At 35.6% G+C, this 26,708-nt stretch overlaps 2 protein-coding genes across 3 annotated transcripts; both read right to left on the bottom strand.

Moving 5' to 3' along the window:
- Window positions 1-7,061: 7,061 nt before the first annotated feature.
- LOC124940235 (putative GPI-anchor transamidase) lies at window positions 7,062-10,141 on the bottom strand. The gene is made up of 9 exons (XM_047480728.1): window positions 9,437-10,141; window positions 9,241-9,282; window positions 9,007-9,151; window positions 8,689-8,918; window positions 8,351-8,408; window positions 8,183-8,260; window positions 8,017-8,105; window positions 7,847-7,928; window positions 7,062-7,703 (listed from the first exon to the last, which is right to left on the bottom strand). Exons 1-9 carry the CDS (start codon window positions 9,628-9,630, stop codon window positions 7,392-7,394), a joined length of 1,230 nt encoding a protein of 409 aa, XP_047336684.1. The 5' UTR covers window positions 9,631-10,141; the 3' UTR covers window positions 7,062-7,391.
- Window positions 10,142-10,545: 404 nt separating this feature from the next.
- LOC124940234 (vacuolar sorting protein 18-like) lies at window positions 10,546-25,412 on the bottom strand. 2 transcript variants are annotated; one of them, XM_047480726.1, is made up of 24 exons: window positions 25,139-25,412; window positions 24,292-24,474; window positions 23,627-23,842; window positions 23,374-23,513; window positions 22,967-23,062; window positions 22,399-22,466; window positions 21,861-21,962; window positions 21,526-21,670; window positions 21,247-21,390; window positions 20,985-21,104; window positions 20,792-20,848; window positions 20,020-20,079; window positions 17,565-17,672; window positions 16,377-16,519; window positions 15,592-15,670; window positions 15,304-15,366; window positions 14,684-14,814; window positions 13,875-13,980; window positions 12,907-13,095; window positions 12,437-12,664; window positions 11,962-12,117; window positions 11,437-11,601; window positions 11,224-11,346; window positions 10,546-11,126 (listed from the first exon to the last, which is right to left on the bottom strand). In XM_047480726.1, the coding sequence occupies exons 2-24, from the start codon at window positions 24,452-24,454 to the stop codon at window positions 10,947-10,949; spliced, it is 2,982 nt and encodes a 993-aa protein (XP_047336682.1). In that variant the 5' UTR covers window positions 24,455-24,474; window positions 25,139-25,412; the 3' UTR covers window positions 10,546-10,946. The 2 variants fall into 2 exon arrangements, with proteins under 2 accessions (XP_047336682.1, XP_047336683.1); XM_047480727.1 differs by having other exon boundaries at window positions 23,627-23,839; window positions 25,139-25,411.
- Window positions 25,413-26,708: the final 1,296 nt, after the last annotated feature.

Raw genomic sequence — 26,708 nt, 5'->3', positions numbered from 1 at the left:
CGAAGTATTAATTATCCGTCTCTAAATCAAATCATGTTTTTATATTGCAGCTGAAGTTTTCGTTTTCTATAATGGAGAGTGGAAACTTGATGCTGATGGAATACTGTATTTTGATGCATCTTCAATCAAAACATTTGATCTACCCCAAAGTACTCGTTATGCTGAATTACTTGATATACTCTACGATAGACTTAATCTCCAGATATCAACATACGATTTAGTGCTCCAAGTGAAGTATGATATTCCGAATATCAGAAATCCAAAACCTGTTTTTATTGATAATGATGGGGATTTGAACAAATATCTATCACGCTTGATTTTGGGTCGAACAGTGTCACCATTGTGTGTATCTGTAGTGGAGAAGTCAGCGTTTACTAAAGAAAAGATACCACTACTTACATACCCAACTCAAAAAGTATACTACCACCACAACTTACTCAGAAATTTGTTCCACCTGTTTTACCCTTGGAATTCTTTGTTGAAAGTCAAAATGAAGCCGGAGAAACCTCTTTGCCTCACATCCCACTTACTCAGGACTTGCATGTTAATAGTGGTGAAAAAGCATCAATACCTATACAACCAAGTGCAAGAAGATCATCATTGGGTACACCAACTAGTGCAAGAAAGGCATCAAATGGTACACCAACAAGTGCAAGAAGATCATCAATGGGTACACCATCTAGTGCAAGACGATCTTCAATGGGTACACCATCGACAGACCCGACAGACACATCACCGCCAGACCCCACATTTGCGATGGCATTAACTAGTGAAACCGTATTGGAAGTCGGTTCGTTGTTTGAAAATAAAAAAGAACTTCAACTTGCTCTATATAAATATGCGATGGCCAATCATTTTGAATTCAAAGTGGAGAAGTCAAGAAAAAATATTTGGGAACTCAAATGTTTGGATGAGACATGCAAGTGGAGCTTGCGGGCTGTGAAAAGTAAGTTTTCTGAGATGTTTGAGATCCGGACATTTGAGCATCAACACTCATGCTCAGTTTTGTCGAGGCCCAAGAAAAAAATGCAAACACCAGCATGGGTTATTGGGCAGTGCGTGAAGAGCAAATACATGGACCATCATCATAACCACTTGCCTAAGAAAATAATTGAAGACATGCACACAACTTATGAGATATTTTTGACTTATAATAAGGCATGGAGGGCAAGGGAAAATGCTTTAATAGCGGTGCGAAGAACGGTAGAGGATTCATATGGAATACTGCCATCATACCTTTACATGTTGGAGAAGTGTAATCCTGGTACCATAACCGACATACAGACAGACGAGCTCGGCCACTTCAAGTATATGTTCATGTCCCTAGGCCTCTCAATTAGGGGTTTCAAATCCTTTTGCCGTCCTGTATTATGTGTTGATGCTAGTTTTCTTAAACACAAAGGTGGGTGGTCAATTATTGGTGGCTATTGCATTGGATGCGAATGAGCAACTATATCCTGTCGCATTCGGCGTTGTTGATTCAGAGAATAATAACTCCTGGACTTATTTCATGCAAAAACTGAGAGACGCAATTGGATTAGTTGATGATCTCGTCTTCGTATCCGACAGACACCCAAGCATCGCTAATGCCTTGTCTGCTGTTTTCCTAGAAGCAGACCACGGTGCGTGCACATATCACATAAAGACGAATATTGTGGCCAAATTCAAAAGTGATAAGTGTCATGCGGAGTTTGATTCGGCTTCAAGGGCGTACACTGTCCACGAATTTAATTAGTGGTTTGAGAAGATTAAGGTTAAAGATCACAGGATTGCTGCCTATTTGGAAGAAATTGGGTTCCAAAGATGGAGTAGAGCATATTTTCCCGGTAAGCGATACAATCAACTAACAAGCAATTATGATGAGAGTTTCAATAGTCAGAGCAGGGAAGCCAGAAAGTATCCCATTTCAGAAATGGCTGAGTATTTAAGATTCACAATACAACAATGGTTTCACGATAGAAGAGAAAGAGCGTCTAATCACGAAGAAGTTTTATCTCCAAATTATGAGAAGGTGTTACGTGAGGAATTCGAGAAGGCCAGATTCTATACAGTCCAATCGCTTAACCGATTCGAGTTTTATGTGCATGACAATCAGTCCCATTTCAAAGTCAATTTGAAAGACATGAACTGCACTTGTAGAGTATTCGAAGTTTCGGGTCTTCCTTGTACGCATGCAATGGTTGCTGCCCGTAGTCGGAATTTGGTTTCTTATGACTTTTGTTCAAGGTATTAATATCTAGCTCACGTGTTCATTCTGTTTAACCAATTAATAATTCGTTATATTTTCCCTACACACAGGTATTACACAACTGAGTGTTGGATAAATTCATATGCCGAGACATGTTATCCTCCTGGTGATGAAGAAAATTGGGATGTTCCCGAACATATCAAGCAACGTTCGTGTCTTAAACCAAATATGAAGGTTAAGAAAGGCAGGCCACAAACAAAGCGTAGGTCATCCCAGGGTGAGGTCCGTAAGGTCCCGAGACGATGCAGCTCATGTGCAAAGCAGTGATGCCTGCACCATCTACTGCACGAGCTTCATCATCTAAGCAGCATGACTCATCATCTCAACAATATGAACCTTTAGCTTGATAGATACTATGTTGTAATATATATTGTTAATTGAACTATGGTACTGGTATGTTGTTACTTCAGGTTTAATGTTTATGTTGTATGTTCTAGTAGTAGTAGTATATGAGTAGGGAAACGATGAGTATTAACTTAGCGAAACGATGAGTATTAACTTAGCGAAACGATGAGTATTAACTTAGCAAAACGGGAGGCACTTAGCGAAACGGGAGGTACTTAGCGAAACGGGAGGTACTTAGCGAATCGAAGAGTGTTAACTTAGCGAAACGAAGAGTACTTGGCGAAACGAATAGTACTTGGCGAAACGAAGGCTACTAACTTATCTTTTTTGTAGGTTGAAGGGTCAATTTACAATACATCAATTTACACAAAATAATTTACAATACATCATCCAACTTCCAAAATATTCATCAAGGTTTACAATACATCAAAATAAGTTATTCAATTTACACAAAATAATGTTTAAGGTTCCATAATCTGATGGAATAATCGAACCGCCATCTTCTGCCTAAAAAACCCCATGTTTTCTGAGGTCACATTGTGCACGGGTTGATTAGCGGTCAAGTGTTCCATATACATTAGCGTGAAGACCCCACAGTCCCCGCTCTCTGTTGCCCGTGGGACTTCTCCAACCTTAGCAGCAGCGGTTTTCACTTTGGGGTGTGGTAACCGTTTGTAAGTCATTGGTTGGATGGGCCTTCGAAGTTGAAATTAGGATACCTTACCCTCTCACCAGGAGTGATTGTATTTGCGAATATAAATGGAATCATGTCGCAGAAGGGTTTCAAATAAGGATCCAGATTCTTATAAAGATAGGCATCACAGTCGTACACGTCAATGCGGTACTTTTGAAGATGTGCTACACACAAAATCCAGTGTTTCTGGTTAATGTTCACAGGCATGTAGACATCGTCAATTGTTGACCATTCGGGTATATATCTATGTGGTGCGCCCATATAATAGTCTTTGAATTCGGCGACTGGATAGTTTGCGATGGGCAGTCTTTAGGGCAGTCTTTACCTCCATCGATGTGTTTTTCCTGTTGGAATGATAGAGTAACAACCTTGGGCGTAGAGGGTCATTAATCTGATTCCTTCTGGCGAATTTAGGGATAAAGTTTTCGATGACCTCATACGTCCACACTTGAAGTGCCAATGCGAACCCATAGATGTTATATGCAAAAGGAGCATAAGGATCTTCAGCCTTCTCCTTCTTGTCAAAAAATGAGGTACAGAGATGTTTCATGTTCTTGTTTAAACCCTTGAGGGTGGCTCTAAAGGTGACCTTCCCCCATGGATATTGGAGGAAAGTGTCCTTGTCTTCCACCATGTTGAGTATTTTTGGAAATATAACTCTTTTTGGGTCAAATGTGAATAGGTACTGGCAAATCAGGCATATCAGCCCCATCTTGAATGCATCTTCCTTGTCTTTGCATTTGAAAAAAGCCTTCTCGAAGTCGCACATTTTCACACTCATGCTCCCTTTAAAGTATTTCACCGAGAGAGGTGGACAACAGCGCAATTTTTCTTGGTCCAACTCAGGATAAACGCCGAAACATAGGCCGGTAACCAACGCATACTCCTTCATACCAAATACAAGCTTTTGCTCATTCACCATGAAAGTTATCTCCTTGGAGTTTGAGCTTAACCTCCTCATCAACATATGATGTACAATAGTTCCTGAGAACTGCAAGAGGGGGGCTGTGAATAATGATATGAACTGGGTATTGTACACACTCTCCAGAAGATCCATTTCCTCGAACTTATTAACAATCTTCTTCAGGGTGAGGGCACTTTTCCACGAAATCCGACCGGGAAACTCAGTAACAGTTGTTTCTGCCATCTATAAAAGGAAACAACGTCATCAAAAATGTTAGAACAAACACATACAACGTAAGAACTTAGCGAATCGGGAGGCACTTAGCGAATCGAGAGGTACCGAGCGAAACCGTTAACTGAACATAAGACAGCATTAACCATACGAAACTAATCAGAAACAAACAATAAACTTAACATGCAAAAACCCTAAACAAAAAATCTGAAACAAACACTTAAACTTAACATGCAAAGACCAAAATCCATAAACAAAAAACCAGAAAATGATCGGCCACCACTAGGTATTTAGCGAATCGCTAGGTACTTACCGAATCGGAAGGTACCTAGCGAAACCCTAATGGCAAAAAAAAATATACTGAACAGAAACCCTAATGGAAAAAAATATATACTGAACAGAAACACTTAACATTACACTAACATGCAAAAACCACCCATGAACAAAAAAGCAGAAAATGATAATGGACAAACCTTAATGACGAACGAGAAGAAAGCAGAAATGATCGGGCTTGACAAGATTCAGTGAAGAGAAAATGGGTTAGAGAGAGAGAGTCGGGCGGTTGAAATGAAATGTTCTGAAATTTTTGAATATATAAGGTCTAGCGCGTGTGAGTACGCGCGTCTCTTCAACTTCCGTAGCGAGTCGGGAGGCACTTAGCGAATCGGGAGGCACTTAGCGAATCGGGAGGGACTTAGCGAATCGGGAGGGACTTAGCGAATCGGGAGGCACTTAGCGAATCGGGAGGGACTTAGCGAATCGGGAGGGACTTAGCGAATCGGGAGGGACTTGGCGAATCGGGAGGGACTTAGCGAATCGCAAGGTCAACGAGCTCCAGCTAAGAGAAGATGGTTTGAATACGTTTTCGCTACTATATTTGTTTAATAACGAAATCGAATTTAAACCATTCTCCTAGCTGGAGCTCGTAGTACTTAGCGAATCGTCAAGTACAAAATTTTTTATTGGTTTTCATAGGTAATCTATCTCGTTTGACAAGGTATCAACAACAAAGTCATGGTTTTGAAGAGAACCTGTGTTAGTAAAATAAACCTTATAATTATACATGGAAACATTTAGATTCTTCAGAAAAAGCCTTTGAAGATGCTATCATTGATCTCCATTAATGATAGATTCTTCAAAGGCATTTTCTGAAGAATCTAAATGTTTCCATTAATGTAAAATTATAAGGTTTATTTTACTAAAACAAGTTCTCTTCATAACCATGAAGTGATGTAGATACCTTGTCAAATGAAGTTCATGATTAACTATAAAGAACAAAAAATCTTGACACGTAGCGAATCGCGAGGTACTACTTAGCGAAACGGTAAGTCCGTAGCGAAACGGTAAGTCCGTAGCGAAACGGTAAGTCCGTAGCGAAACGGTAAGCAGATCTGAAACGGAAACACATACGCTCTTATCAGACAAAGATTTTCTGCAAATATGAACGAATAACAAATAATAACCTAACGAAATTCTCAAACATGAACCAATATGAACCATATAAGAAATAAGAATCAACAAAACGGAGAAAATGATGGACATAAAGGAAATATGAAAAGGTTTTTGAAATGAAGAAAATGTAAACAAGAACATAATTGTTTATGACATCTGAAATGAAGATCTACCTCGACGACCTTCAAATAGTTAGAATCGGAGACCTCACATAAACTCTAGAATAAGAAACCTGCATGCAAAATAGATTTAGGGTTAGAAATCGGCAATAGATAAACATAAATGAATTAGTTAGGTTAGAAGAGCTCTGATCGGTATAGATTTGTATGGATATTGGAGGAAACGGAGCCGTCGTCGCCGCCGGCCGCCGTCGTCGCCGGTCACCGTGAGTGAAGGAGAGAATTGGAGAAGAGAGAGAAAGAAATTTAGGAAAATGAAATTATTTGAGTATTTATACAAACCCCTGATCCACTTTGCGAAACGCTAAGTGACTTAGCGTTTCGCGACAAGGGCAAAATCGTATAAAAAAAAATAAAACACCACGAGCGCAAAAAAAATTATAAATTTCCACCCGGTCAAATAACCCGGTTTTGAAGGTCATTTCATCAAATTTCCTTTTGAAAGCACTTAAATCAGATCAAGATGGCAATAAAACAAATCACTGAAATTTTACATATATATTATTATTATATCTATAATATTTTTTACTTAAATAAGTTATAAACAAATCCGGTCTAAATCAGAATGAAAATTTGAAATTTCAGTGATAAAAATATTTATAAAATATTAAGTTAATTTGTAAAATTAAATATTTAGACAAATAGTGCAGTGAAATATTGGAAAATTTGACGAAATGACTCTAAGAAAGTCATTTGTGACCGGCGCATAAATTTAATTGCACAAATGATCACTTCAAAATATTCTGACGAAATTATCCTCGTTGCGTAACGCGAAGGGCAAGATCGTCTCTCGAAAGAAAAGTTTGTGAAAAGTCCCGATTGATCGTTGCCTTTCGCGTGACGATCGTGCCCTTCATGTTACACGACGGGAGTAATTTCACAGGCTTTTCCTTCGTGTGACGATCATGCTCTTCGCGTTCGCGACGGGATAGTTTCGTCACAATATTTTAAAGTGGTCATTTGGGTTGCATTTAAGATGCTTTTTAGGTCATTTCCTCAAATTTTTCCGAAATATTAGTTTCACATTAAATTAAGGAAAACTTTTTTTTTTCACTTGTTTATCATAGTTGGAGTGGTAAAGTAAACACCAATCCTTACACCTAAAACCATCTTTTTATCTACAAAGGTAAAAATCGATTAAAAAAGGAAAAGGGTTACAGATTTGTCCAATATCTCTAAACAGATGAGATAAGAACATGATCGATTCAATCCATACATTGCTCGATTCACCCTTTAAGAAAATAACGTGATTGTGCGCGTTTCTGTTGTTTCTGTTTGGCATCTAAAGACCAATAGATGATTAACTGCAGCATCAAACCATCTTTACATTTCAAATACTCAAATTGGGGACATCCAAGTTGAAACTGCTAGGAGTGGCAACATTGTAATCAACCCATAATAGACCAACATATTATTATCGACAACCCCAATTTCTGCAATCTTGTCGTAAAAATTGTCCCATAAGTTTGAGATGTCATGTTTCTCATGTGAACCAATAGATGCCGATATCTCTTCATAGTTGTTGTTAACAAATAGATCTTGTGAAATTTTGGCTTCAAAAGCTTTCGATTCTTTGCCTGAGAAGGCACCGTATGATGACTCTGTGTGAATTGTTTCCATGACAGAACCGAAGAAGTTTGTCACGGGCACCTGAACAAGGAAGTAGTACTCAGTCCCACAATAAAAAAATTATAGGTGGTTTCTCATCAAGATCCAGAAACATATTGTTTCCACATAGGCATCACTTTTAGCAGATAAAGGATAAAAGAACGAAGAAGATCTAGAACAATTACCTCCCCTAGTCTTTGTTGATATAGATCTGTTCGGTAATATGCAGTTGACATTAACGAATGTGGATTATACGAGGTAAACAGACTGCAAAACAACAGGATGCAAATTGAAATAAAATAAAATTATGATTTGATCAAATATATAAACAAGCTCAACACAATTGATTAATCACCTATTTAATGAAGCATTGTCATATATGTTTAATCTTTCAAAGAAAGCCAGAGTATAGTATGTGAACCGATCCACAACCGAGACTCCAACCTATATAAATATATTTTCTTTTGAACAGATTGCATTGAGAAAAGAAAAAATGAAACTAGAGGAGGAGAACTAGTTACATCAGAGTCTAAGTGATGCGAGTAAGAGTTCTCTCCTTTCATGCTACTCCCAATAGACAAAACCCCAGGCGAGACAAGCTGCAAATAAAGTGATACTACAGTTATCGCCAAGTTTACTCTATGTAATGAACTAGCAAAATATTGAAACGAAAGGGATCAGCCACAAACCTGATTAAATAGAGTAGCAGCTTGACAGGTATCTACCATTATCAGCAGCTCCTTGAACCTAAAAGGTATAGAAATAGTTGAATTCAGTGTCATCATTTATGGTTAACCTAGTCCTTGTTTGATGAAGGATTATTTGGATTAACTAAAATATCCTACCTTTGTTTTTTTTGTAACATTTTAAATATTAAATAGAAAGGATTAACCCAAATAATCCACTTTTTCATCAATCAAGGTTTTCCTTTTCCCAAAAGAACAACATCAAACAAGCTCCTAGGTGTCGCAAATGTTTGACCTGCACATTGTTCATTAATCAAGTTTATTCATCAAGCCATGGTTACCTGAGTTTCTCTTTCATTTGTCTGACTGCATCAGCTAAATCATGACTTTGAAGTTCCTCTGAATCCTGAAATTTTAGGAATTCGTCACCTCCATGTCCAGTCATGTATAGGAGTATATGGCTACCTTCATCACTAAGAAGCCGTTTGGACCTTGGAACAGAAGTTTCATGGCGCCCTGTCAGTACTCGCAAAAAGTTTTCAACAGTCACTTCATAACCTCTATAGTCTACCTGGTCATATTGGAGAAGTAGTTTTAGAACACAAAACAAAAATAAGTTACTCAAAAAAAAGCATGCAAAACTCTCCAGCAAGAGTTACCTCAACATTATCTCCATACAAGTTAAGTTTGTGGTTTTTGTTATTAAAGACCTGAGCAGGGTACTTGTTTCTTGCATTGCAAGCCATATCATCAGCCAACATGAGTATAATTCTCTCATCAGGTATGCCAAGCCTCTTAACTGTCCTGATTCAGGAGAAAACGTGTAAAAATAATCAAAAAAACTTGAGAGATCTTTTGTCAGAAAATGAACAAAGGCATGGCTACTGACTGACCTGTATAATGACAGAGTGTTTGCCATGTGTCTGTAGTTAAACCTGAAGAGAAGGAGGAGTAGAATCAACAAAAATGTAAGTAAGTTTCCACTTCTCTACAGAGCTACTACTACTACTACTACTAACATAATAATAGCTCAAAAGAGGTAGAAAGAAAGAAAGAAAGGAGAAAGCAACGTAAATGAATTGAACTCACCAGAATCGAGAAGTGCAGACCAAGACGGCCCAGTTATTGGTGTGCTTCGTGGTGGCCGAAGAAGAAGAAGAAGAAAAAGTGGTTTGGGCAATCGCAGCATCGCAGAGACAAGTTGAACCCAAAAACAAGATGCAGAGAAGAATAAGAATATATCGGAAGGAGTCGTCGTCCGTTTTCTTCGGCCAAATCGCCATTATTGTCTTTAGGTCAGTTCTTGGTTACTGATCTATTATACGTTTCATTGCCAAAAAGTTTGGCTTCTGGGTTTCTTCAAGTTCAGACTGGAAGAAGAAGAAACTCAAGCATTCAGGAAAAGAGATAGAGAGAGAAAGAAAGAAGAAATCAAATATGGGTTCAAGTTAAAGGAAGAAAGAAAGCTTGGATGGTGGCAACAGGCGTCGGAGTGAGTGGTGGAAGCTCTGAAAGACCAGATGGGATTCTGCCGATGGAATTACGCAATTAGATCTGTTCAACAACAAGCCAAGAGTAATTTCCGGTCCATTTCTCAGGCCAAGAACAAGCTTCCTTCCAAGTCTACGGCTTAGAGAGAAAGCAGAGGAGGAGGAGAGAATGAAGCAATCAGAAGAATCACTAAAAAAAAGTTATGTACTTGAGCTTCTGGGTCTGGGGACCCAACTGATCAGCTCCATTGATCGATCCTCCATGGATTTATTATACATTTCACTCTTGTTCTTGGCTGCGAATCATTCTCTGTTCCTACGAAATGGGTTTAGTTACTATATTGAATTCAACAATGGAATTGGAATGGAGTGGATGAATGGATGAGAAATTTATGTATGTAAATTGTAAATAGAATAAACACCTCCTAGTTTAATAATGATAAAATGTTTCTTTAATTAATTGAATTCCATCTTTGAATTAGAGAAAATTTGTTATTTCAAATCAACATTTCCGTGATAGTAATTTAAATCATTTTTACTCAATGAAACTCAAAATTATGTTAAATTGAGAAGAAGGGTTACCGAAAATCTTTAGTCTGATCAATTATTCTATATTGTGTTAAGATGGAACTGGATTTTTAGCTGCAAAGAAAGTAAGATCTTGATAGTATTGAGCTTTGGAATATAAGTACAACGATTTGAAAGCACTTCAATCAAATCAAGATGGCAATAAAACAAATCACTGAAATTTTACAATCAAAACCAATAATTATATTATTGATTTGCTCCTTCCTTGATTATTATTCTTCACACATGTTTTCTGAACAAAAAAAACCAATTGAATAAAACCTTGACTGGGAAACTCTCATCAAAAGAAAGTACATGCAAATTTAAGATACAACAACACACCAAAATTACAATCATAATAATACATCTCTTCCAAGTTTCATTCATTCAGCAGACCATTATAATACACCATCCCTACAATTTATTCAAGCATGTTAAAAAACATCAATATGTAAAGTCAATCTGCTTATAAATCAAATCAAATAGGGGCTTTGTTATTGTGAAAACTTACCTTAAAGAAAGAAAATGGGCAGATATAAAACTCATGCAGATAAAGAAAGGCTTCTCTGAGGCCCAACGACATTGAGCGGTTTTATCTCCCAGGTAGAAGCCTCATTAGCCTCCTCATCGGGGAGGATGAAGGGCAAAGATATCTCACGAATCATCAGATCGCCGCAAAAGGGGCATTCACTAGCTATTGCATCATCTAACTGTGATCTTGTCTGTGTCATGCATCAAAGAAGAATTGCTAATCTTTTTAGGATACAATTTCATTGATATAAGATATGATGAGTTGACAAAATTCTTACAAGAACATACCTTATCAACAGGGGACAAGCTAGCTGTTACCACTTCCCCCTCTCTTATTCCACCATTTGATTCCTTAATATCATCACCTCCTACTAAGGTAAGTTGTTTTTGAAGGTCCAGAATATATTCTGCCTGCAAAATTCAATCCCAAGATCTCTAATAATTACATACATACAAACATTTTAATTGATGTTACGATTTTAATGATCTCTAAAGACTTACTTGAGCACGGTTAGTACGACTTGTCACGTGGGTAATGAGGCATTGGGCGTGAAAAGCATGTCTACATGGAAATATATAGAAAGGTGCCATATGACCTACAGATGAATAACCAACCCTAGCAAGTCGCTGGTCCCAGCCTGCGCTTATGATCCTCTTCCGACAAACCTGAGACCTCGGAAATTACAAATAATGTACATATATATATATGTACAGATAATGGAAAACCAGGAAGCTTGAAAAGATTAAGGCCTTGTTTGATGAAGAATAATCCCTTATCCATCATCATTAAAATCATCAATTAAAACACTCTTACTATAGACTACATCAAACTGGCTCTAATCCAGCTGAAATTCTTAATAACCAGTGACAGTTGGATGCGGATGAAGTTATGTGACCATAATATTGCTAAATAGTGTATTGTGCTTATGTTAGGTCATCCAATTGAGCACTGAGATGATGTGAAAATGCGAAAGAAAACATAAATAGAAGTTCATTTAACTGATAATCATTTATGAGTATCATTACCCCGCATTCCTCTTCAGGATCAATGACAGCATATCTCTGAGCAAGGGCGTTAATGTCATTTCTAATATTGTCTGCACCATGCGTGGCATCATTCATCTCCTGTTTTAGCTGTTCTATTTGCTTGTTGTAGTCCTCCAAAGAGGAGCAAATTGCCTCCTGTAAATAGATCAAACTGGCATTAGCAAACTAAATATTATTAAAAAATAACTCCTCCCCTAATAGACTTATGTATCTAATAGGATACAATCCTTTAGAAGTTTTTCCTTAGCCAACAAAATAAAAAAAAAAGGTTGAGATGCTTTGGCCGATTGGAAACAATAGGAAATACAACTAAATTTTAAGGGGCATGATGAACCAAATATAAATGATTGGGTACAGAACAAATCCTACACAAGTTCTAGATTCCTTATCATTATCTTGCTCTCAAAGAAAAAATAACATATTCTTTTTATAAATCCAGACTATTTTATGTTACCTTAAAGTCATCGATTAATGCAAAATCAGGAAAGAATGGTAAAATGTCTTCAATCTTTAATAAGCCATCTGTTTCCTTCAGAAATGCTATCGCTTGTCTGATGTTTTCCCTCTTAGTTCCTTTTTCTTGTTGAACAACATGCTTGGCGACCATTAACCAAAGCTTCTTCCTCAAATCTTCGTCATCTTCAACCTTGTCAGCTTCAGCCTTTGCAAGCTCTGGGTCAATCTGGACACCAAAAGGTTTTTCATAGCAAGCAAAATTTAGTTGTTCTTTCGCAAAACAAATTGCATACTAATTACACCAGAGGTATAAGCCAATATCAAGAAGTTGCTTAAATCAAGCAATTCAGTAGGCAAATGCTAAATTCTTTAAATAAAAACATAACAGATACTTAGAAGATTAACATTATGAAGAATTAGGAATTTCCATATATATAAGTGAAAATGAAATAATAACTATGACATTACCTGTAGAGCTAGAGCGACAGCTTCTTCATGCATAGACATCATGCTGTAGATATGCACACAAGCTCGCATCCTCTTCTCTTTAAGGCATAGACGAAGCGCATACTTGGGATCGTAGAAGAACTCAGGCCCATTTGTTCGCCCTTTACCAAACTTGTATTGCAGGAAACGCAGGAGAGCACTATCATCCTCCTAATCATGATGTTTTTAAGAACTTATCTTAGATCCATACAGAACTATCATCCTCCTAATCATGATGTGTAAGAACTTATCTTAGATCCATACAACACTATCATCCAGTAATCTAATAATGCAAACCCTAAATGAGTTTGTAGAACATTAGGGAAGATTAGAGAATTTCTAGAGAAACTATCATTCTTCTTATTAAAAAAACTAACTTGATTAGAAAGGTCATGATTATTGATAGGTTAATATTATATTCTAAACAATCAGGTATTAAATCCTAAAAACTATTTATTTTATATTTGTTTTTATCTACTTGTGTGCATGTCGTAGACTACTTATGAGCTGGATGTCTTCTTGTCGTTGCATTGTTCTCCCAATACTTTCCTTCTTGATTGCATCTCAGCCCTTACTGTCTAGGATTTCATATCCTAGCCCTATTTCGTATCATAATCAAGAAGAGTAAGGACTTCTAAGCAAGCATTATTGAGTCTGCAGTAAATTTAAAGTATAATCATGTGAAGAAAATGTAAAGTAATTCTGGGCCAAGAAATAATCAATAACAGTAAAATAATTTGTAATGAACGTTTATGAAAAGGTGTGTTTTATTATAAAATTCAATGTTGAGATGATGAGATGGTTTTAAGCATAAAAGGACTGTGATTTCTTAATTCAAGTCACCGTCACCACAAAGAATAATCACCCAAAGAAAGTTAAGTAACGAACACTTGACTGAGTAATATTTATGACTAACAAAGAGCTGCAGAACAAACAAAGTTCCCAAATACCTGCTTGGCATACAAAGAAATCAACAAGTTGTGGATGCCAGGATCCTCATTCTGCAAGCGATGAACACAAAACTCCAAGTACTTGATAACTTCATGGGTTTCGTTCCTGATTGAGGCATGTAGAAAAATGAAGCCATGCGGTGTGACTTATTATTTAACTAATATCCTTAAAGCAACTAACATGAGTAAATGAAATGGTCTCCTCTAAGGTTTCTCATTGATTAACAACAACTACTATCTTCCCATTCTATTACTGATCACATAGACTCATCCATATATTCTCATGATAAGTACCTTTCAATTCCTAAAGCCTGCAGGGAATAGATAAATACTATTTTCAAATATAAGCTAAAACAGACTACAGATTCAGATAAAAAAAAAAATAAACTAACTATTCCCAGGCTTCAGTAATTTTGATTATACATAGAAAATTAAATTGTTCCTTTCAGTATCCATGGACATATCTAAGGATAAGCCGTGTGCATTCCCAAATGATTATGATAATTGAACATCAGTACCATATTTGTTGCTGCTTTATGTTGTAGAAATGTAGTCTTCAGTATTAATCAAGAATAGATATGTTCGTTTGAAAAAGTTTGGTAAAATAAAATCAAGAAAACTCATACTTCCAGCTTAACTGAAAATTTATTCTTTCTTTTTTTTTAAGTTTAATCAAATAGGAGTGTGACACGAGGACTTCCCAGGAGTTCACCCATCCTAGTACTACTCTCGCCCAAGCACGCTTAACTGCGGAGTTCTATGATCACACCCAACTGAAAATTTATTCTAGTTGAGAGAAAGCACTTTACTTTGCATGGGGTTCACTTGAATAACGCATCATTGCAGGAATTAGCTTCCTTGGATTCAAGTCTTTTGCTGTCATCCATGACTCCACAGTTTCATAGGCATCAAGCATAATGAGATCAGGGGCAAATTTGTACTGCGAAGTAACCACCAAATTAGCAATGAATTAATGAGACATGGTTACAAATAGAAGCATTTTTTTAATGTTCCACACATGAGAAAGTCAGGAAATGGGACAAATGTTTAGTGAAAATGGATGGAGATAAAGAATGAAGAAGGGTCTGTTCATAAGGACTCATGAATGAAGAACGAGTACAACTGCTGACTGACAAATATGTACAATAGGAAAGCTGCTTAACAAGAACTGTTTCCACAAAAAGATGGGAAAAGAACACACCAGCAAACAGATATGCTTCTTCTTTTTTTGAAAAAGGTAAACTTTTATTATAAAGAGCGCAAGATGAGTTCAAACGTTACAAAAGGGAAGGAAAAAAAATTAAAACAATAAATAAGAAAACAACGTAAGAATTTTAAATGCCAATAAGATCGAAACAGATATGCTTCTTATAGTGAATGTTCTGAAGAAATTATCCAACATAATCTGAAGCAAACTAAAATCCAGTACCTGGAGATCAACTGGCATAGAAGGTTTTCGAAGCACTTCCAACGCTTTCCTTGCTTCTCCTTGCTAAAGTAAAAAAAAAAAAAAAAGGAAAGAATTCCGTCTCAAGAAAATTATGGAAATTCTATACCTATGATTTGATGAAAATGTAAATTATTGTATACATATTCACTCATTTGATGTATATTCATAGATATGTAATGAGTAGAGGCCTTTTTAAAACAACCATGACAACTATCTCATAGTGTTCTTAAGACTGGAAGAATATATGTATTATAAAGAGTTAAGGACCTGGATATAATGGTGAACAACAATCTCATATTGCTCCTTCAAATTGGCAAAAAATACCAACTCATCCACTCTCCCATAACTGCAAGAAAGCAGAATAAAATCCAGATAAGAGCGGAAAATGAAAATATTGAGAAAAGAAAAAAGTTGAAAATAAGTGTACATAAATAAAGTCAATCCTCAAACAAACGTTGTAGGCTGTAGAAGCAAAGAATGTGGAAAAGCACCATCAAATACTAGAATGATGGCTTAGTCTCGCTTATTAATTATAGGATTAGTAGATTGTGTAGAAGCGATACTTTTTTCCAATTTAGCACTTCCATGGACTGGATGCAGGTCTCATCCTGAAAAACTTTTATGCCAGCTTAAAAGCCAATTCATACCAATATGTCCTCTCAGTAGCAGGAACCACCAAATAAATGTCTCACATAAAGCAAAAGAAACTTCCTGAGAAAGTAATGTCTGGTGAATGAGGAGAAAGAGAAGGGAAGGGACAAGGAAGGATTAAGGAGAACATGAAGATGATACAATGATAAAATGTATAATTGCTTAACAAGCTGCAGCATGCTTAAGATTTCAACATTGACTAAGTAACTGGATGTCTCCAGACAACAGAGTTCCGGACAGTTGTTAATATTAGATTGATACTTGCCAAAGATTTACACAGCAATAGTAGTACTTCCAGCATAAACCCATTTTCGTTGACATAATGATGCTGATGCAGAACAGGGAAAAACACAGATACTAATCGAACAAAAACTCATCTTCTTAGTGAGACAAAAATCTACCTTTCTAAGAGCTTCATCGTTGTTGCCTCATCCAATACATCCTTGGAGTCGCTGAGAAAAGCGCGAAACTCCCTTATGATCAGATGGTACTCCGAGCTACGATTTTCAGCAGCAGTTTCGTCTTCCAAAAGTAGTCTATTGATCTGGAAAACCACACAAAAGAAAAATATGCCATCAACTGGAAATGTATGAGCTGGTCTTATGATAAGTTCTTAAGACATTGTGAGCATCACAGAAATTACAGGCATTTATAACAGAAGAAGCAACTCCAGGAATGAAGCAAATTTCTAAAAAAACGTTATCCATATACAACCATGATGGTGACTGGTGAGAAATAATTTGATGCGTAAGATCAAGAGTTGGAACAAGACAGAAAACCTTCATATAGCAATTGTAGATGAAAGATTTCTGAAATGAGGATACCAAGGATACCAAAAAATACGAAGCTAAGTTGGCTTCTAGGTAGAGATTTCGATTTCAGCTAGAATACAATAAATTCTAATTAAAGGTCCTTGAACATCTTGAATAGGGTGTAAACAAAGTAAGAAGTTATGAGGAATAGTGCCTATTTTTTAGTCTTAGGCAAGTACCCAAGTAGATAGTTTTAGATTAATTGGAGGAAAAATGACCAAGAACCCTAAAATTGGAAGTGTTGAGAAACAGCAAGTGGAGAAATTACTTACCCCCTATGTGAACCAAATTCTAAGAAATACAGCAAGACATCAAATTTATGCGCTGATAAGTAAAAAAGCTGTGCATATATCAACAACCTGGCAGCAAACATTTTTCATGCCACCTAAGGGAATTGTCCTCCATTCAACAACAATCTTGAGCTTAAATGATATAGAATACAGAATGGAATTACTTGAAAGTAACAAGATATATAAGAAACTAATACTGAAATATCAACTATCTATGACATAGAAGGAAGATACCATACATATACCACAGATACTCTTAGCACAAATTTTAAATGTATGAAGAACTAGAAAGTTGTTCTCGTAAAAAAACTCAATAACTTTACTTCATGTCTCATCTCCCACACTGCCCCATTATGGATGTCACATGTATATGTAAAAGAAACCCATCCATAAATGATGAGTAGACATGCAAAACAAATCAAGGTAAAAGGAAGCAAACGGATAAGTAAATAGCATACACAAAGGTACAGAAAATAAGAAACAAGACCTTATCCAGATACAGCTCTGTTGCCCATGTGGAAATCATAGTAATTTGGCATTTATCATCCTTTGTCAGATTATCAAGTTTCCTCAACAAGAAGGTTCTTAAAGCATCCTGCAAGAAACCAAAGTGTAGCATGAAAATATTACCGCGTAGACTTTCAGGAGTTAAAGATATGCTACGGATGATATGATATAAGAAAAAACATGTTGACTCTGAAAGGCGGGAATTCACTAATTTGAGTGAACATAGTGTTTAGGGTTTAATCAAGAAGCCACTATGTTGACTACTTCATTATTTCTACCAACCATTAATGTTTTCCAATACTTGTACCAATAATCGCTTTTCTTTTGTTTTTTTGAAGTGTTAAAAAACTTGTATAAAATGTACCAATAATCCCCTATTTTCCCCCTATGCCATGTTTGACTATTATAATTAGCATATTTATCCAAGGAATTCCACACATCGTCACATGTAAGTTTAAAGAGTTTACGCTTCCATACAAACCAATTCAACAATGTAGAATAATAAAGAGAAAATAGATTGATATTTTTTTGATGCTTAAATTGTTACAAGGGAGATCAATTTATAGGCAATACTAGCACAAGAAAAATAAATGACGAAACAACTTCCTATATAAACATTAATAAGTCATTTTTGAAAAGGCAAATCACCCTCCAACCACTTGGAATAAATGATTTATTGGGAAGACAAAGAGACTTTAGGAATATATGCCTAGTTTGATATTTCCACAATCCCCCAAACTAGGCTAAAACTTCAGCCTAGATGAGACAAAGCGAATAAAACATAAACCTCTAGAGACGAGGCAAGCTATAGAAGAATCAGTTTGCGCAACAAGCAGTAAAGCTAAAGACAAATTCTTACAAGCCATAAACAAAACCTAGAGAGCAAGAGATGAGGACTAAGAGCAGGGGAGAGAGCCACTACTACTATTGAAGCCTAATATTATGTTGCAAATCCAAGTTGATTGTAGAATTTATTAACTTGGATTTTAAAGGAGTTGGAATATGAGATATGAATATATCTGGATTATAATTTATAAGATTAGATTCATTAGAATAATATCTCAAAATATAATAAATTATGCTATGGATGGAGATAGATTTTTTGTGAAATGTTACTTTGTGACATCCCATAAATAGACTATCTATATTATGTATGCTAACACATTCCCAATAGTACAATTTCTCTTTGATTTTCTATAATGGAAGTATCTAAATGATCTTAGTTCCGCATTTGATGCAAATGAAGTGTCGATGTGATCAGATCTGAGAAAAATGAACAATTTCATGTACCCTAAAGCCCATCTACATATTTAAGGTACTTTAACGACAACTTTTGCAGTCTACAGATTATAAACCAAGCACATGCTGCATGGCATTGACAAATTACCCTGTATTCTTTTTTCTTATGACAAGTATGTAGATCCAAATTTCTTTTCCTTGTAAAGAACTCCACAAAATAGTGCTAACATGTTTCAAACAGATACAACACTTGTATTATATACCAATATATGAAACAAATAAATCTCTGCATTAAGCTAAGTTGAAGAATTCATTCTAGAAGATTATGAGAAAGCTCATAATGTATGACTGGCATGCAGAGTATCTAGACCAATCAGGACAGGCATGGAATATACCTTATCTACCATGAAAAAGAACAAATACTTGACATTTAAATGCATTTTGCATATAATCTCCATAAAATTCTTGCAAGTTAAAACACATGAGGCATCTGTGTTTCGCAGATCAAGACCACGTGTATGAATAAACATGTTTTGCAATATGACTATAAGCTTATATTTTAGGGAATTTTGGGAACAATGGATCTCGAGATGCTCGGGAGGGGTAATTAGTGGTGAATCGGAGTACATCCCGCTTATTATGTGGTGGATTTTATGGAAAGAATGAAATAGGAGAACTTTTCAAGGAAAGAGTTTCGGCCGGCAGGCTCTCTTCTTCAAACTTTCGCGTCAATTAAGAAGAGGATGTGCATCGGATGGGACTACTTCGAGCTTATCGGAATCTATCATTCTTGTATTTCATTTTATTTAATTTATTTGGCTTTCTTCGCTCCCTTATGTATTCTGCAATCTGTTCAGGAACGTTTCTTGCATTCTACTTTTGATTTTTAATGAAAAGTTGACCTTTTTTCAAACAAAAAAAAATACTATAAGCATATATTTAAACAGGTTATCTAACATGTCTAGAGAAACTAATGCAGTAAAAGATGAATTAGTTTTCATTAGCCAAGTAGATATAAGAAATTCCATATGTAACCTAGAAATTCCTGTCACTGCAAACTAGATGCTTTTATAACTGAAGAGATCTATAAATATCAGTGTAGCAGACAAAAGGTAGCAAGTACTGCTCCTTCATTATTAGCACAAGGTCAAACCAGAAGTAGCATGTACAATGAAGCGAAAAGAACAATATAATACCTGTTCATTCACACTAATGAACTTCAAGGTTATATCTTCAAATGATAACATGTAGTTAATCTGCAAAAACAAAGGATCTAGGATAAGACAAATACTTTTATGAATATTAGTACATATAAGTGCTTCTTGTAGAAACCATTACAAAAAAGAACAATCATTCATGTTAAATGTGTAATATGGTGGATATCTCCAAGAAATGAGAGAGAAGAGAAAAAAGGAAATATAACTAGCACATAAGAGAAGGGATTGAGTTGTCCTAAAGCTTGACAACTTGCACACATTGAATAAGATACCACTTCAGTAAATCAGATTATTAGATTGGGTGATCTTACTCAGACAGACTTTCCAAGTGACTTAAGAGACCTAACTGTAGACCTAGGCAAGCTATTCCTACCATTCTGCTCTTAGAAGCACATTGTTTAAGCATACGAGCAAACTATCAATACAGCATACATAGTAAATATATAGCCAAATTCTCTCTCCTATAATCAGTCCAACAAAGCCAAATTATTGCACTCAACTGTAACAGCAGCATAAAGCTAACAGCAATTGGGCCTTAGGCCTTGTTCGATCTTAGGTTATTTAAAAAACCGGTAGGCTATTTGAATAACCTTGTTTTGTGCACATTCAATGTACCGTGTCATTTGGGGTTCTGTTACCAAATTGACCTTTAAATATAGTCTCTAAGGGTAATTTGATGATGAAAATGATGTTATTGGTGATCGGATATTGGGTTATTTAGATCAGATCAAACAAGGCCTTGATTACTCACCTTCGCATAGAAAGACGCAGCTCTGTTAAACTCCTTGGCTAAAAATGCAGTTTCAGCCTGCGTCAAACGTTTATAAATGATAAGATTGAAATAATTAGAAATATATTACTGTCTCAAGGTAGTCATAACTGAAAGAGAACTAAAATACATCTGAACTAACATCTTAGTTGAAATGAAATCAATTAACCATCACCTGGGCGAGATAGACTTGGTCTCTCTGTAACGGATCACGACAATTTTCCAAAGCTCCTGCATATTCCTTCAAATCAAGATACACTTTCCACATATCTCGACCTTCATCATTTACGGACACCTGATTACATCTCAAGTTCAGCGCTACAGGATATTGTGAGAGGAAAAGATAGCCATTGATGGTATAAAGGAGATATGAATACAATGAGAATATGCAACAGAAATCTCCAGTGCCAAAAAATGACAATGAATCAATCTTATACCTGGAAGATGGAGTGCTGGTCATACGCATAGAACAATCCGGCAGAAGCATCACTGCATAGACCAATTATACCCTTTGAAAGTGATTCTGATGTTTGATCAAACTGAAGTTCCTCTATGATCTGTTCACTTATTCTATTTACAACCTGCGGAAACAATAACAATAAAGTAGGATGAATTATAACTGTAGCAGAAAATCATTATCGAGCTCTTATACATTGAATCAAGAAACAAGAGATAATATAATGCATTACAACAAGGATAGAAAGAGAATGACACACCTTAACCTTGCTTCCCATAAGGAGAAGAAAATGATATTCAGATAATGCCAGAGAATTAGGTTTAACAGTATCAGCTCCATCGGATAATTTTGAGAAGTCCAGAAGAGCCTTGCTTTCAACAAAGTTCTCATCACCAACTGAAGAGCTATAATAGAATCCAAAAATATATATAATAAGGCAAACAAGGAACTTCATAATAGAACTACTTTAAGTCCTCTCAACATATAAAACAAGTTGAGAAATATTTAGCGAGTTGCACAATTATAAATCCAATAGCATAGCACACTGCTAAGAATGATTTGTCCAACAGAAAGCAACACATTAGAATTTCCCACCTATGTGAAGCACCAAAATTAAGGCCTCCGTGATAGATACCAGCTCCTGATAGCCATGCAAAGTGTACAGCTCTTCTTTGCTTGATAAAGAAATGCAGCTCACTGCAAAATGGATAGCAGATTACGCCCACTACCCAGAACATGTCATCCACTAGTTAAACAAAAAAGTCAGTTCTGCTTGTTAACTAAGCAAAAGAAAATCTTGCAAGCCTCAGTATGAGATGTAGACCTATAAACAAACAAAACACTATGTGCTCCAAGTGTTTCAAGGGAAGAAAATATTTTGTTCCAGTCCCTTTAGTCTAAAATACTTGATGGTATATGATATGGTGATTACATAACAATATCTTTTTCTCTTTTTTCAGACGCTGCTTATCTTCCTTGATTTTGAACCTCAAACACAAGAAGTGGGAAAGTAAATAAAACCAAATGTAATTGCCACCAAAGGAATTTTAAGATTTGGCTGAAACATTGTTGTGCTTAGGGTTCACTCTCTTGACCCAATATGATAGAAACACAATACGAGGAAGGCACTTGCCTGTTGGGAATTTCACCAGGAAGTTCCATAAAACGCACAGGGCGATCAGCGTAGGTCATAAAAACAGTCTACAATAACATGTGGAGACCAATTAATACAAATCAACTGAAAGGAGATGTTGAATCCTACAACAGAATAGCACTAACAATAAAACAAAATCATGTGTGATTATGAAATATTGATATTAAAAATGGGACAACGGATTAAGCATGTAGGCCGTAAACACACTTAACCATTTAACCAGACGCAGAACTTGCCGCCTGACAGGCTCAAACCCAGGACCTTAGGGTGAGAAAATCCACCTCTTCTGCGGCAACAAGAGGTGGATATTCTCACCCTAAGGTCCTGGGTTTAAGCCCGTCAGGCGGCAAATTCTGCACCTGGTTAAATGGTTAAGTGTGTTTACGTGCTACATGCTTAATCCGTTGTCCCATTTTTATTTTTATTTGAAATATTGATATTAGTGGAAAAAGTGAACAAGAACTTTAGGCGTACAGATGCAACGTGATATCACCAGGTGGTGCATACAGGAGAATGAAAGAAAAATCATGAAGCTCGTCACACTTACCTCCAGTGATCCAATGCCAGTGAAAGAATAAAGGCGTGTAGCAGTAACTGCCATTACATAAAATCTAGTTCCATTGCTTACACTAGCTGTTTCCATCTGGAGAAAAGAAAAAGACGAGCAAAATTAGTTTAGCAGACAGCATCATATCCAAATAAAATGTGTACTTCTGCACACATTAGAATTAAACTATCATTATATAAATAATGTGCGACTCTAGACGAAGGTGCAAAAACATATTATTAAAAACTGTATCCCCATGAACCACTTTAAGATGTCTCAGTGATTTAGCATTTGTAAGATTTATTTTGCATGACCAGTTTCCATGCTTGATCACAAAAAGAGTTCTTGACAAAGTAAGTAGCACAAAAGAATAAATGATTAGATAGCATGACAAGGGAGTGCATTACCTGCAGGCCCATGAAACTGTCTGGAAGTTCTTTGAGCTCAAATAAAAAATTTGTGTACTTCTCTTTCTTATCCTTCTCATCAACACAAATTTCATGAAGCTGGCCATTGTCAGTACAAAGAATCACTTCACTTGTAGAAGCTGTAAGAAGACATTATTTATGGTACATGAAAGTTAGCAGTACTAAGAATTCTTTCATAAGTTATATAATTGTATCATGATGAAGTAGATGCAAGAAAAAATTCTAGGCTAACCTTCTGTTATCTGTTGTTTATTCCAAGCAACGGCATTAACAGTAAGACCTTTCAGTTTGGCCAAGACACGTGGTTTACTCCATTTTGCATGTGTATAGAATGTATCAGGTCCTCCATTGCCAATAATAGTAGCAATGCAGTGACTACCTCCTGGATCCACAAAAACTCTATGGATGGATTGCTCCCCCCCACGGCCAGCAGATAGGTCAATATCTACTCTTAGAACAAACAAAAATATGTAAATCTAGACAAATTATGCTATCCAGATAGGCAATACTTAGAGAAGGATATAGTTTAATAATGTTCTAAGATTAAAAGCACAAAGGAACGAAGCACTAACATATGTTCATACTTGAGAAGTTAATTTGATTTCATACCGCAATGCATATTGTATAATTTCTATTGACATTCCAGATAAAATAAATGTATGAAAGATCCACACAATATGGTGTCATCTGGTAAGTCATAGAACTCTGGTACTATATTTTAGAAAAAATCACTATCTTGCTATCTCTAAACAGGACATGGACTAAACATTGTTAAAGTTGATAATTGATTATCTAGTCTAAGAAAACTTGAAGAAACATGTAAAAGTTTAGAAACTCAAGCACAAATGACTCTAACTAAGAGTAATTAAGGGAACAAAAGAAAACGAGAATACATACCGTTAGAGTCTCCAGCTCCAAAATCATGTTTGATCACCCATCCCTTACTGGTTCCAAGTACAATAACATCATTCCCAGCAGCCATACATGTTATCACTCCCCGCCCCTTCGCTGCATATCTCTCCAAGAGATCTACAGAGAAAACTGGCTTCCCAACTTCCATAGATTACCGGAGCTATTAACCTTCACATGTAGAAACCATCATTTTTGCTTATCCTAATGAATAAGAAGTTGAGGGATGAAGAAAACAAGAGGAGAAGAATAAAGGAAAGCCTCTAAAACTAAAAGGACCATTCAGCAAAAGAACTGCCAACAAAATCTTCACATTTCTACATATAGCCAGCTGAGATTAACCAAATCTAGACTATGATTCAGCATAAGGACCAAATGATGGACCAAAGCTAGAACAAGGAAAAGAAAACAGAAAAGCACGCTCATCCACGTTCCAGCACGTTAAAATTTTATTGGCTCACACATAAAAAGGAGGAAAAGTAGCATGAACAGAGCAATGGCCATACCATTCTCTTACAATAATCTCTAATGAATGGTGCAAAATAGACCAATAATAAGAAGGTGAAGAAAATGGCAACAACAAAAAAACAATGTACCGTCATATCAACTCACACACCAAATCAAACAGTTGCGATCTAGCATACGCAAAAAGAAGAAGAAAAAAAATTGTTATTTGTAATTTCACTATTTCGTACTCAATGATTATGAGCCTTGCAGGAAATTCAGTATAGTATAGCCAGTTTGATCATCAATTTACTACAGATTTTAATTTGGAAAAGCACAAGTACTAAAACGAAGGAGATAAAGAGAATACTAAGGACCGTAAGCAGCCTACCTTGCTGCAGCGACTCTGTGAGACTGTGACTGTTAGACGACAGCTAGTTTGATCTGAGTTTGATTGTTAGCTGGATTGATCTCGAGCTAAAATGAGGTAATGATATTGTTAGCCATTTGCCTCACTCCACATCTGCTTCGTGACTTCGTCGTCGTTGTTTCTAGACCGACGACAACGGTTGAAGCCGGGTCGGAACGAGACTAAGTGGAGAATGAACGCGACTTCGACCCTTGCGGTGATGACTCATCATCTCTGGTGACTGATTGCATAATTCATTTGGACAAAAAAAATATCTTTTTTTACGAAAAGGGGCTCATACTCTTTTTTACCAGATTTTGTGGCTACTAACTAGTTTCACAGTTACAAATCAGCCCAAACGTGTTTTATCTATAAATCTACAAAAATTGTCATTAAATAGTATCCTTCATTTCAATAAGAGTCTATTTAAAAAAAAAATCATATGTATATACAGTAAGTTTTCTTAAATTAAAACTATAATTTAAAAAATATATATTCTTACTTATTATTTTTTAGTTTTTTCTATATACTTAAAATTTACAAATCAAGTTCGGTTAATTAAATCATTTAAATAATTTACTTGTAAAAATAAAATAGAAATGATAGAATGATCATCAATGGTATGTATTTTTTAAATTAATTCTCATTAAATTCTATAAATTATGTTTTAAAAAAATAATTAATAAATAATAATACAAAATAACATCCACAAAATTAAACAATTGATGATCTAAATATTATATTGTATAAATAATTTATAAAAATAAAATTCAATAAAAAATATCCAACGATAATAAAATTTGTTGAGAGACAATCAAAGACGAATTCGTTTAAATTCATAAATAACGAGGGTTCTACTCTAATTAAACGGTCTGAATAATCTTTATCGTTAGTGGCGGTTTATAAGCAACGTTGAAAATATCAATGTATATATCTAAAATATTGAGAAATTTGTTCAAAGTGAGAATATCTGTAAATGAATTATATGGAATTAATTATAATAACTTTTTATTGAAAAAACATTTTTAGAACTGATATATACTCAGAAGAAAATAATTATCAACATTAACTCAAGCAATTATAAACAAATTATAATATCAACTCGAATTTGAGCAACTCGAATTTGAGCAAGTCGAATTTGAGCAAGTCGAATTTGAGTGATAGAAGAGACAGACAGGTACTTCGTATTTCATCAAATATATATAATGAAAACAAAATTCTCATAAATTTAAAACAACTAAAAGTCATCATTAGTTACTGCATATCATTAGTACACAAAAATATACAAATATATTCAATATTAATACAATATAGAAAGGTTCCTATTTTATATACCAAACACATTAAAAAACTAATAACAAAATAAATCTATTTTTAGAGTTACATAATAGAAACACAATTTCTTCATAGTTTATTAGACTGACTTCACAGATATTTATAAAGGGAAAAATGATTATTTATTTAAAGATACACACACAAAAAGAAAGGAAGTTAGAAAAGATGAAAAGGAGATGGTATAAATATATAAGGATCAAGGAATCATAGATGTTTC

This window comes from Impatiens glandulifera, chromosome 5 (genome assembly GCF_907164915.1).
Source record: "Impatiens glandulifera chromosome 5, dImpGla2.1, whole genome shotgun sequence".
In the NCBI taxonomy this organism is placed as follows: Eukaryota; Viridiplantae; Streptophyta; class Magnoliopsida; order Ericales; family Balsaminaceae; genus Impatiens; species Impatiens glandulifera.
The sequence above is the reverse complement of the archived record's forward strand: the minus strand, read 5'-3'. Positions and strand labels throughout refer to the sequence as shown.

What these genes read in the sequence shown, in the direction of transcription:
- LOC124940234 (XM_047480726.1), bottom strand. Translation starts at nt 24,454, where the DNA reads ATGGAAGTTGGGAAGCCAGTTTTCTCTGTAGATCTCTTGGAGAGATAT. An exon ending in ACCAGCACTCCATCTTCCAG is followed by an intron (nt 21,105 to 21,246) that starts GTATAAGATTGA and finishes AGATGTAATCAG; the next exon opens with GTGTCCGTAAATGATGAAGG. An exon ending in TCAAGTGAACCCCATGCAAA is followed by an intron (nt 13,981 to 14,683) that starts GTAAAGTGCTTT and finishes TGCCTCAATCAG; the next exon opens with GAACGAAACCCATGAAGTTA.
- LOC124940235 (XM_047480728.1), bottom strand. Translation starts at nt 9,630, where the DNA reads ATGGCGATTTGGCCGAAGAAAACGGACGACGACTCCTTCCGATATATT. An exon ending in CGCATCACTTAGACTCTGAT is followed by an intron (nt 8,106 to 8,182) that starts GTAACTAGTTCT and finishes ATATTTATATAG; the next exon opens with GTTGGAGTCTCGGTTGTGGA. An exon ending in GACAATGCTTCATTAAATAG is followed by an intron (nt 7,929 to 8,016) that starts GTGATTAATCAA and finishes GTTGTTTTGCAG; the next exon opens with TCTGTTTACCTCGTATAATC.